General features: G+C 40.3%; 1 protein-coding gene across 14 annotated transcripts in view; it reads right to left on the bottom strand.

Moving 5' to 3' along the window:
* The window catches only part of SUGCT (succinyl-CoA:glutarate-CoA transferase), an 875,539-nt gene that overhangs the window by 708,336 nt on the left and 154,584 nt on the right, over nucleotides 1–12,619 (bottom strand). For 13 of the 14 annotated variants that reach the window (XR_009494110.1, XR_009494109.1, XM_059885353.1 and 10 more), the window contains 1 exon segment: nucleotides 9,810–9,905. The exons of the other annotated variant lie outside the window; for it this stretch is intronic. Coding sequence is in view for 11 of the 13 variants with exons in the window: in XM_059885353.1 (XP_059741336.1) it covers nucleotides 9,810–9,905 (96 nt within the window). In the remaining 2 variants the exon portion in view is untranslated. 14 annotated transcript variants of the gene reach the window in all.

The following is a 12,619-nucleotide window of genomic DNA, read 5'->3' on the forward strand; positions in this document are numbered from 1 at the left end:
ATATATGTTTATTATTTGTGCAACATGCTCTCCTTAAACATCATATTGCCTAATTTATTAATGTTTTAAATTTAGGGATTTTATTTTAAATTAGAGAAAGGTGAAGATTTTCTAAGGAGAACCTGAAAGGGTGGCAGCCATATTGCTGGTAGCTGAAATGTCTGCCCTAATTTTATCTTCCTGTTGGACTGCCCAGTTACTTATGTTCTTAAGACTGTGGCAGAATCCTAGCCAAGTGGTTTCAAAGTAACCAAGATCTTCAAATAAATGATTTTGTTTTGTTTTAAAAAGAATCCCAGATTCATAAGGATTAATACAAAAATAAAATTTAAAGCAAATAATCAAAAGTTACCTGCAGAAAACCTTTAGAACAAAAGGGATAGGGGAAATTCAGACAATTCGTACCTTAAATTAAAAAGAAAAAAAAAAAAAAAAACACTTTTGAATATTCTAACTTGTCAGTGCTAAGTTCCAAAAGCTTGCAGAAACCTCTGAAACATAACCTATTTGCTATCACTTGCACCTCTGTTCCCAATAAAAAATCTTACGGCATTTTTTACTGGGTAGAGATTATCAAAGTTCACTGTAATCTTAAGGTTACAAGAACAAATATTCAGAATATTCTGTCATTCTCTCACTTTTTAAAACAGGAGAAATCTCCACAATTTTTGCTTCTCAAAGAGGTAGGTATGTATCTTTTATAGAAATAGGCTCCCTTGTGGGCTCCTCAGAGATTACTTTTGAAAATCATTTTTGTCATGTTTCATTTCATTAAGTATGCTGCTGCTGCTGCTAAGTCACTTCACTCGTGTCCGACTCTGTGCAACCCCACAGACGGCAGCCCACCAGGCTCCCCCGTCCCTGAGATTCTCCAGGCAGGAACACTGGAGTGGGTTGCCATTTCCTTCTCCAATGCTTGAAAGTGAAAAGTGAGAGTGAAGTCGCTCAGTCGTGTCCAACTCTTGGTGACCCCATGGACTGCAGCCCACCAGGCTCCCCCGTCCCTGAGATTCTCCAGGCAGGAACACTGGAGTGGGTTGCCATTTCCTTCTCCAATGCTTGAAAGTGAAAAGTGAGAGTGAAGTCGCTCAGTCGTGTCCAACTCTTGGTGACCCCATGGACTGCAGCCCACCAGGCTCCTCTGTCCATGGGATTTTCCAGGCAAGAGTACTGGAGTGGGTGCCATTGCCTTCTCCATCATTCAGTATGAATTTATACTAAATCTTAATTAACTAAACACTTCAGTAAGCTAGAAGCCCTATTCCCTTTGACATTTGAGTGGTGGTGCTATATATGATTCTCTTCAAACTTCCTTTCTTTCAATAATGCTATATTTGGGCAATGGCTCGATACCACAGTTTCTAAAAAAGACCTGAGGATAGCTTTTTTTTAACAGAAAAGTACCACAGAACATCGTCCTCCTTTTTATTTTCAAAAGAAAAAAAAAAAGAAGAAGAAGAAATTAAAGTGGAAATTCCATTAAGAAAGTAAATAAGCTATGTATGTTTATTTACTCTGCCCCTAAGCTGTCATGGGTCATATTCATAGGGAACTATTTCATAGTTTCCTAGAAACTGTTTTACAAAGGTATAATTATCATTTCACCAACAGAAATAGTAACAGGCCATCCTTTCATCAAATACTTATTAGAGTCAAGTACCACACAAAACTCTGAGCATGCAGTATATCTCATTTAAACACATCAGTGAAAATGGAAACAACTATCACCCTCACCTTTTTTGCATAGGAGCTGCTAACACCAGGGATAAAAAAGACTTGTCCAAGATTTCACAGACATTAAGTGGCAAAGTCAAATTAGGAGCCCATGTCTATCTGACTCCAAAGCTCAAATCCTCTCATCTGCACTTGCTATATTGCCTCTGAGTTCTCTGAAATCAAGTGCCTGGTTCTTCCTTATTTGGAAGGCTTTCTGAACTATTAATAAAACAGTATTCCATAGGGGGCTCAAGAAACTACAGTTTATTTATCAGGAGTCATTTGAAAGTATGAATGAAAACACAGTAGATGGGAGCCTACAACTGGCACATAGTTCAGAGATGCCCAGCCTACAACTGGCACATAGCTCAGAGGCACATGGCTAAGAATTCAAATATCCTTCTATAGCCAGGTCACTAATTAGATTTGAGACCCTCTAAACTCATAATAAACAGGGTGTTTGTCAAAGAGGGGCTTCACAGATGGCTGAAGTGGTAAAGAATCTGCCTGCGACTGAGGCTGAACCTGAGATGTGGGTTCAACCCCTGGGTCAGTCGGGAAGATCCCCTAGAGAAGGAAATGGCAACCCACTCCAGTATTCTTGCCTGGAGAATTCCATGGACAGAGGAGCCTGGTGGACTATAGTCCATGGGGTCACAAAGAGTCAAACACGACTGAGCATGCTCACATGCACCTTGTCACAGAAACGATGGAAACAGCTCAGAAGAATTCTATCTGCAGAAGAACCTAAGACAGGTAGCCACACTGTGAGGAGCATCAAAAGAACCACAGTTTGGATACAGTGAGAAAGGAAACAAGTTTTGAAAACTGAAAATCATAGTTCCAACCCAGGCCCTTTGACTTTCCCAGCTACAGCTTTATCTCTCTAAATGTCCATTTCATCCATGTAAAATGAGAAAGAAAAAAATGCATATATATATATCCCAGTTACATGGTATGTGTTCAGTGAAAGCCAGCATGATTATTATTACTGTCATTATCAATCTATCAATTAAATAAGATACACATTACAATCATATGCTTGCTTCAACTGTACTTTCAAACTTCAGTGAATGAATGTTTTAGTGCAACTATGGTACAAAAAAAATCATACAAGAAGAAACAGATATGTGTCATTCACATTTTGGCTTTTTAAAAACTCTTAAACATGGGTTTAAAAAAAAAAGATTCCCAAGGTTATCTAATCTGCTATGATTTAACATCATTTTGACATTTTTCTAAGGAATGATAGTAAAGTGCTGCATCTCTTCAAACTTGGAATTTACTGCCTAAGTTTCTGCTTATGTCAAATTAAATATACAGTATAATGTCCCTACCAGAAATAACACAGCACTGCTTCTTGCTCTACTCCTTGGTTGAGTGAGCTCATACTGAAGAAAGGGAGACATGATTTTATTTAATTATCTGAATAACTGTTTTCTTCACTCTCATGAATTGGAAGTTTTGGGGGGCTATATTTAAAAGAAATCACTATGTGAATTAACAGGTCATTTAACAGGAAAAATTCTCTTTGAAGGCCCTACATTTGAAACGTTCAGGATAAAGAGTAAGACTCTTCTTATGAATGAACTATCCAGAAAGTCAGCTTCCCCTAGCTAGTCCACAGCACCCAGACTCCTGAGGTTTGAGGGTGCTGTAAAAGCTCTTTACCTGTGAGGCACAAATAGCACTATAGAACACAAGCTGCAGTGCTTCCTTCCAGTGGACACCACCCAACACTGTTGAAGAGCAGTGTGATATAATTAAGAGAAAGAAGAAATATGGCGGTAAAGGGAGTAAGACATGCCCTGGAGTTGGGGATTAGGGTTTAGGGGAAGGTGGTATCTAAGGCCAGGTTTTTTTTAAGGTAAAGGATGTAATCATATATTTATCTACTGATGGATAACACAGGGGATGGAAGATTTCAAGTGCACAAGCAATGCCTTTCAGTTCAATTCCGTTCAGTCACTCAGTCATGTCTGACTCTTTGTGACCCATGAATGGCAGCACACCAGGCCTCCCTGTCTATCACCAACTCCCTGAGTTAACTCAAACTCATGTCCGTCGAGTCAGTGATGCCTTCAAGCCGTCTCATCCTCTGTCGTCCGCTTCTCCTCCTGCCCCCAATCCCTCCCAGCATCAGGGTCCTTTCCAATAAGTCAACTCTGCACATGAGGTGGCCAAAGAATTGGAGATTCAGCTTTAGCATCACTCCTTCCAATGAACACCCAGGACTGATCTCCTTTATGATGGACTGGTTGGATCTCCTTGCAGTCCAAAGGACTCTCAAGAGTCTTCTCCAACACCACAGTTCAAAAGCATCAATTCTTCGGTGCTCAGCTTTCTTCACAGTTCAACTATCACATCCATACATGATCACTGGAAAAACTATAGCCTTGACTAGACAGACATTTGTTGGCAAAGTAATGCCTCTGTTTTTTAATATGCTGTCTACACTGATCATAACTTTCCTTCCAAGAAGTAAGCATGTTTTAATTTCATGGCTGCAATCATCATCTGCAGTGACTTTGGAGCCCAAAAAAATAAAGTCTGACACTATTTCCACTTTTTCCCATCTATTTCCCACGAAGTGATGGGACCAGATGCCATGATCTTCATTTTCTGAATGTTTACCTTTTTCACTCTCCTCTTTCACTTTCATCAAGAGGCTTTTTAGTTCCTCTTCACTTTCTGCCATAAGGGTGGTGTCATCTGCATATATGAGGTTATTGATATTTCTCCCAGTGATCTTAATTTCAGCTTTTGCTTCTTCCAGCCCAGCATTTCTCATGATGTACTCTGCACAGAAGTTAAATAAGCAGGGTGACAATATCCAGCCTTGACGTACTCCTTTTCCTATTTGGAACCAGTCTATTGCTCCATGTCCACTTCTAACTGTTGCTTCCTGACCTGCATACAGGTTTCTCAAGAGGCTGGTCAGGTGGTCTGATATTCCTATCTCTTGAAGAATTTTCCACAGTTTATTGTGATCCACACAGTCAAAGGCTTTGGCATAGTCAACAAAGCAGAAATAGATGTTTTTCTGGAACTCTCTTGCTTTTTTGATGACCCAGCAGATGTTGGCAATTGGATCTCTGGTTCCTCTGCCTTTTCTAAAACCAGCTTGAACATCAGGAAGCTCATGGTTCACTTATTGCTGAAGCGTGGCTTGGAGAATTTTGAGCATTACTTTACTAGCGTGTGAGATGAGTACAATTGTAAGGTGGTTTGAGCATTCTTTGCATTGCCTTTCTTTGGGATTGGAATGAAAACTGACCTTTTTCAGTCCTGTGGCCACTGCTGAGTTTTCAAAATTTGCTGGCATATTGAGTGCAGCACTTTCACAGCATCATCTTTCAGGATTTGAAATAGCTCAACTGGAATTCCATCACCTCCACCAGCTTTGTTCATAGTGATGCTTTCTAAGGCCCACTTGACTTCACATTCCAGGATGTCTGGCTCTAGGTCAGTGATCACACCATGGTGATTATCTTTGTCATGAAGATCTTTTTTGTACAGTTCTTCTGTGTATTCTTGCCACCTCTTCTTAATATCTTCTGCTTCTCTTAGGTCCATACCATTTCTGTCCTTTATCGAGCCCATCTTTGCATGAAATGTTCCTTTGGTATCTCTAATTTTCTCAAAGAGATCTCTAGTCTTTCCCATTCTGTTGTTTACCTCTCTTTCTTTGCATTGATCACTGAGGAAGGTTTTCTTATCTCTCCTTGCTATTCTTTGGAACTCTGCATTCAGATGTTTATATCTTTCCTTTTCTCCTTTGCTTTTCGCTTCTCTTCTTTTCACAATTTGTGAGGCCTCCTCAGACAGCCATTTTGCTTTTTTGCATTTCTTTTCCATGGGGATGGTCTTGATCCCTACCTGCTGTACAATGTCACAAACCTCCATCCATATGTCATCAGGCACTCTGTCTATCAGATCTAGTCCCTTAAATCTATTTCCCACTTCCACTGTATAATCATAAGGGATTTGGTTTAGGTCATACCTGAATGGTCTAGTGGTTTTCCCTACTTTCTTCAAGGTAAGTATGAATTTAGCAATAGGGAGTTCATGATCTGAGCCACAGTCAGCTCCCGGTCTTGTTTTTGCTGACTGTTTAGAGCTTCTCCATCTTTGGCTACAAAGAATATAATCAATCTGATTTCGGTGTTGACCACCTGGGGATGTCCATGTGTAGAGTCTTTCTTGTGTTGTCAGAAGAGGGTGTTTTCTATGACCAGTGAGTTCTCTTGGCAAAACTCTATTAGCCTTTGCTATGCTTCATTCCGTACTCCAAGGCCAAATTTGCCTGTTACTCCAGGTGTTTCTTGACTTCCTACTTTTGCATTCCAGTCCCCTATAATGAAAAGGACATCTTTTTTGGGAGATGCCTCCCAATGCCTTTAGGGAGCTAAAACATGAAAAGGGGGTTCATCCACTGTGATAGGAGGCAATGATGTCTTGAGAACAAAAAGGAGGCAATTCTCTTCTGGTCACATCAATTTTTAGTGTCATATGAGACAAAGTCTTTGGCTAAGGATGAGGAGAGAAGAGGAAAATGTCAAGAGAGAGGTGTGAAATAGTCACCTCCGAGAGAGACGATAAACATGTAGGTGAATATAGCTAGATTGCTAAGTAAGACAGAGAGATAGCCATGAATTAAGAGTGAGAACATAACATGGTAGTTATGTTTTTTCCAGCCATATTCACCACTTCAGCACAGGCCCAGAATAGATGGACTATTATATCCAATTAGCATTGGGATTTGCCAGCAGAATATAAATGAGATGGTGTAGTCATCAATAATAGCCAAGTCTAGATCTACAATCTTATCATTGTGATGGGCAACATCAACATTGCTTGGATACTGAATCACCATCTTAACAGGACTTCCAAATGACTCGTGTTCACCTTTAAGAGAAATAAGTGTCTGGGATCCATGCAAATCAACAGGTAAAGATCATTAAGAGCAACAGGAGGCTATGAGAAGCCAGGCTGTTGCTTTGGTTTGCTACGTGGATCCTAGACCACCAAGACCGATGACAGAAGAAATGACTGGGTCAAAGGTGAACAGAGCCATTTCAGAGTCATTGTCCAGGTGATAACAGATGGCCTGGAAGGCTCAGAGTCCTGGTAATGACGGAGGCAAATGTGTAAGGAACAACAGAATCATTCTGGCAGTCTTGTAAGAGAAGGATCTTGTGGCTGTGGTCTCATTCTCCAGGTTGGTTTCTTGGGCAGTTTATACTGATCGTGGAGGCAACAGTGTAGCTGAAAGAACACATGTAATTTGGTGAGCTCCCTCAAGTCCTGCAGCAGGTAATATGGACTGGGGGAGAGGGAGTCTTCTCGGGAATACAGAGATGGCTCAGTATACTTCTATTAGAGGTGAGAGTACTAATGGAGATTGTATAACTTTCATCCATAAAAGAACTCCATTTTTTTTCAAAATATTCAGTATAATCTCCTAGGCTTTTAGTGTACTTGTGAGTGGATCTTCTATAATACTGGAGAGGATAATTACAGTTAGCGGAGATCAGTATGGATCATGAGCCCAGAAAATAGAGGAGAACATGCAAACAGAGGCTCCCAGGATATTGAAGAGCTCTGGGAGACAGTTTGGGATATATATGTGCTATTAAATTAAGGGATTATCATGGTAGTCCCTTGGACTGAAAGCAGATAAAACCAGTCAGTCCTAAAGGAAATCAGTCCTGAATGTTCATTGGAAGGACTGATGCTGAAGCTGAGGCTCCAAAACTTTAGCCACCTGACATGTAGAGCTGATTCATTAGAAAAGACCCTGATGTTGGGAAAGACTGAAGGCAGGAGACGAAGGGAACGAGAGAGGATAAGATGGTTGGATGGCATAGTGATTCAACGGACATGAGTCTGAGCAAGCTCTGGGAGATGGTGAAGGACAAGGAAGTCTGGCGTGCTGCAGTCCATCAGGTCACAAAGAGTCCGACACAACTTAGTGACTGAACAACAACAACAATCATGGTAGTCATATATCAAAAGAGGAGTGGACCCATTGATAACTGTGTTGTTGTTTAGTCGCTGAGTGTGTGACTCTTTGTGACCGCATGGACTGTAGCCCGCCAGGCTCTGTCCATGGAATTTCCAGGTAACAATATTAGAGAAGGTTGCCATCTCCTTCTCCAGAGGATCTTCCCCACCCAGGGACTGAACCTGTGTCTCCTGCATTGGCAGGTGGATTCTTTACCACTGAGCCACCTGGGAAACTTTGTTTAATCTACTCATAGTCAACAAAAAGTGAAAGTCGCTCAGTTGTGTCCTACTCTTCATGACCCCATGGACTATCCAGTCCATGGAATTCTCCAGGCCAGAATACTGGAGTGGGAGGCCTTTGCCTTCTCCAGGGGATCTTCCCAACCCAGGGACCAAACCCAGGTCTCCCACATTGCAGGCAGATTCTTTACCAAGTGAGCTACCAAGGAAGCCCCATTTTCTACAAGGTGGCAGACAAAAAACAGGGAGGAAAGAGCTCAAGTGGATGATCAATCTAAGGCATCAAGAACTACGTGTATACAAAATAATACACAAATCAAAGAGCATTACTTCTCAAAAATTTCTATTTCGCTCATTTGAGGTCCCTGATGCCACAGATGGGGTTCAATCAAAAGTGAGGGGAATGAAGTGGATGCATAAACTATTCCTGAGACCATCAGAATCTTCCATTATAGACTTTCAGCTCAAAACTCAGACAACACAAATGAGATACAAAGCTGCAATTATTATAGAAAACTGAATCATAATTACCCTGTAATTCACCCATAAAAATATTTCCCAAATCTATTTTAAAAATTGAAAACAGACCAGTTTCTACAAGCATATCAAGGATCCATCTTGGTAGGCTAGTTTCATTCAAGCTAAATTTGCATTTATTCCTTAATCACAGTGTTGAACTCATTCTCCACCAAGAGGAAACAAAGTAATTCTGGGCTTCTGAGGAAAGACTAGTCAATCTTCTCTTATTTCTTATAGATTATAAAGCTGCAATCAACTGATCAAATAAGCACAGTATCCCATTTTATGTGACTGGGACAATTCAAGAAGGAAAAGTACATGTTCTGTCTTCCAAGAATAGAAATACACACACACACACACACACACACACACACACACACACACACAGTCTCCCATATCTCTTACCTATAATAATAAAAGCCAAGAATTCTAAATTTTTTTTTCACCTCAAAGTGAAATAATTGAGAAGCACACCAAAGAACCAGAGCTCTGAATATAAACACCCAGGAGGGATACTGAGGTGTACATTAAGCATTTGTTAAAGACATTCTAACTTTTAAAATAAGCAAAAAATAGACTATACACCTTAAACTTGAATATGGTGAACACCTCCTTATATCCTCTGATATGAAATTTTACTGGAAAACCTTGCAACTCAAAGATACTTTTTCCATATGTATCAAAAACTGCAGCCTGAATGCCCATCATTTGAAATGAATTACCCTGGTTTCCAACACTGTCCTCTGTTAAGAGGCTGAAGACGAGTTTTTGTTTTTATTTTTGAAAGATCATGGTTTCTTCACATATTCATTCACACTAGCCAAAGTCAAGAATTTCTGAGGACAAGTTTAGACACTTAATAAAGAACAGCAGTTCCTGAACCATCTGCTTTTCTCAAAAACTGAAGATCTGTCACCCGCAAATATTCGTCTTTCTCCATGCCTGTGAGAATATTACTGTCAGCTGGGGTAGGTAACATTTGGTTTTTAATTGACATGACAAACAGACCAGGCTTTATAAAATGGCTATAATCAGTGCCTCTTTTTGGTGAAAAACAAAAGCAAACCATCATATGAATCCAAAAGTCACTCACTTTCAGCAAGTTCTTTTGATCCGTTTAAGTGTCCTGTTACTAATCTGCTGATGAAGAAATGTGCAAAACACAGAATTTGAAGTGAACAACAGAACCTTATTAGAGTCAAAGATATATGACAGAATACACTGGAAGTTTGTTTTTTTTTTTTTAAGAGGGAATCATTTCTCAAACTCATGTCATACAAAACTGCAGATTCCAGTAGCCTGATCCTATATTGTTGTCGTCTTACCTGGTAAGGAACAATACTGCCATGAGCTGTGCCCCACCTTTGTGCTTCCTTTTGGCCAATAAGATAATTAGCAGCTACCTGGGTCAAACACGCCACCTACCAGAAAGAAAAAAGAAGAAGAAGACGCTTGTTTATTTCCACTCATAAATAAAAGGTCATAATAGGAAGATTCTCAATTGATTTCACTTCATGTCATTGTAAAAGGAAAAAAAGAGAAAGAGAAAACTGTTCTGCTTGGTTAGAAAATATGCAGGCAACCACACTTTCATCACACAAAGAAAAACAGAGCAGTATTACATTACTGCGTGAGACTAAGTCCTGAGTAACGGTCAATTGAGAAATATAAATACAGAAACACCCGCTCCTGAAAAGATCATCTGAAGGCAGAAGTTGACCCAGTGGATGGAACCCTGGTCCAGCCTTTAGCATCAAAGTCATTGCAAAATACATCAGCAACTAGTATATTACTTTACCCTTTTTCTTTCCATCAAGATGACACACAAAGAGCCTATATCGTCATTGAGCAAATGAACTGATCAGGTGCCACATTCCTCTAAACTTCTCATAACATGAAAAAATAATAAACAACCTCTACTTTGTTAAGTCAGTTCGGTCAAGCTTTCTGTTCCTTTTGCCCAAAGCATTGTTCCTGGCACAGAGGATCAAGATTATTTAACTTTTTAAATTAATTAACTAATCGTTCTCAAATAAAAATTACTAGACTTCTTTCAAAATGACCCTAAGCCCATATTCTCATTATAATACTTGTTTCAGCTTTCAAGAACTACAGATCTATTAAAGGGTCATCAAAACTGTAGGGTCAACCTCTGACTCTTGCAGTATTTCATATACAGAAAATGAAAACCTGTAATTATTGAAGACCAGGAGCTGACTGTGGCTCAGATCATGAACTCCTTATTGCCAGATTCAGACTTAAATTGAAGAAAGTAGGGAAAAGCATTAGACCATTCAGGTATGACCTAAATCAAATCCCTTATGATTATACAGTGGAAGTGAGAAATAGATGTAAGGGACTAGATAGCAGTGGCACCCCACTCCAGTACTCTTGCCTGGAAAATCCCATGGGCGGAGGAGCCTGGTAGGCTGCAGTCCATGGGATCGTGAATAGTCGGACATGAATGAGAGACTTCACTTTCACTTTTCACTTTCATGCATTGGAGAAGGAAATGGCCACCCACTCCATGTTCTTGCCTGGAGAATCCCAGGGATGGCAGAGCCTGGTGGGCTGCCGTCTATGGGGTCGCACAGAGTTGGACACGACTAAAGCGACTTAGCAGCAGCAGCAGCAGATCTGATAGATTGCCTGATGAACTATGGATGGAGGTTCATGACATAGTACAGGAGACAGGGATCAAAACCATCCCCATGGAAAAAAAATGCAAAAAAGCAAAATGGTTGTCTGGGGAGGCCTTACAAATAGCTGAGAAAAGAGAAGCAAAAAGCAAAGGAGAAAAGAAAAGATATAAACATCTGAATGCAGAGTTCCAAAGAATAGCAAGAAGAGATAAGAAAGCCTTCCTCAGCGATCAATGCAAAGAAATAGAGGAAAACAACAGAATGGAAAAGACTAGAGATCTCTTCGAGAAAATTAGAGATACCAAGGGAACATTTCATGCAAAGATGGGCTTGATAAAGGACAGAAACGGTATGGACCTAACAGAAGCAGAAGATACTAAGAAGAGGTGACAAGAATACACAGAAAAACTGTACAAAAAAGATCTTCATGACAAAGATAATCACCATGGTGTGATCACTGACCTACAGCCAGACATCCTGGAATGTGAAGTTAAGTGGGCCTTAGAGAGCATCACAATGAACAAAGCTGGTGGAGGTGATGGAATTCCAGTGGAGCTATTTCAAATCCTGAAAGATGATGCTGTGAAAGTGCTGCACTCAATAAGTCAGCTAATTTGGAAAACTCAGCAGTGGCCACAGGACTGGGAAAGGTCAGTTTTCATTCCAATCCCAAAGAACACCAATGCAAAGAATGTTCAAACTACCACACAATTGCATTCATCTCACACGCTAGTAAAGTAATGCTCAAAATTCTCCAAGCCACGCTTCAGCAATACGTGAACCGTGAACTTCCTGATGTTCAAGCTGGTTTTAGAAAAGGCAGAGGAACCTGAGATCAAATTGCCAACATCCGCTGGGTCATCGAAAAAGCAAGAGACTTCCAGAAAAACATCTATTTCTGCTTTGTTGACTATGCCAAAGCCTTTGACTGTGTGGATCACAATAAACTGTGGAAAATTCTGAAAGAGATGGGAATACCAGACCACCTGACCGGCCTCTTAAGAAACCTATATGCAGGTCAGGAAGCAACATTAGAACTGGACGTGGAACAACAGACTGATTCCAAATAGGAAAAGGAGTACGTCAAGGCTGAATATTGTCACCTCACTTATTTAACTTCTATGCAGAGTACATCATGAGAAATGCTGGGCTGGAAGAAGCACAAGCTGGAATCAAGATCACTGAGAGAAATACCAATAACTTCAGATATGCAGATGACACCATCCTTATGGCAGAAAGTGAAGAAGAACTAAAAAGCCTCTTGATGAAAGTGAAAGAGGATGGTGAAAAAGTTGACTTAAAGCTCAACATTCAGAAAACGAAGATCATGGCATCTGGTCCCATCACTTCATGGGAAATAGATGGGGAAACAGTGGAAACAGTGTCAGACTTTATTTTTGGGGGCTCCAAAATCACTGCAGATAGTGACTGAAGCCATGAAATTAAAAGACGCTTACTCCTTGGAAGGAAAGTTATGACCAACCTGTATAGCA

The sequence above is a fragment of the Bos taurus genome, chromosome 4 (genome assembly GCF_002263795.3).
Source record: "Bos taurus isolate L1 Dominette 01449 registration number 42190680 breed Hereford chromosome 4, ARS-UCD2.0, whole genome shotgun sequence".
NCBI classification, from domain to species: domain Eukaryota; kingdom Metazoa; phylum Chordata; class Mammalia; order Artiodactyla; family Bovidae; genus Bos; species Bos taurus.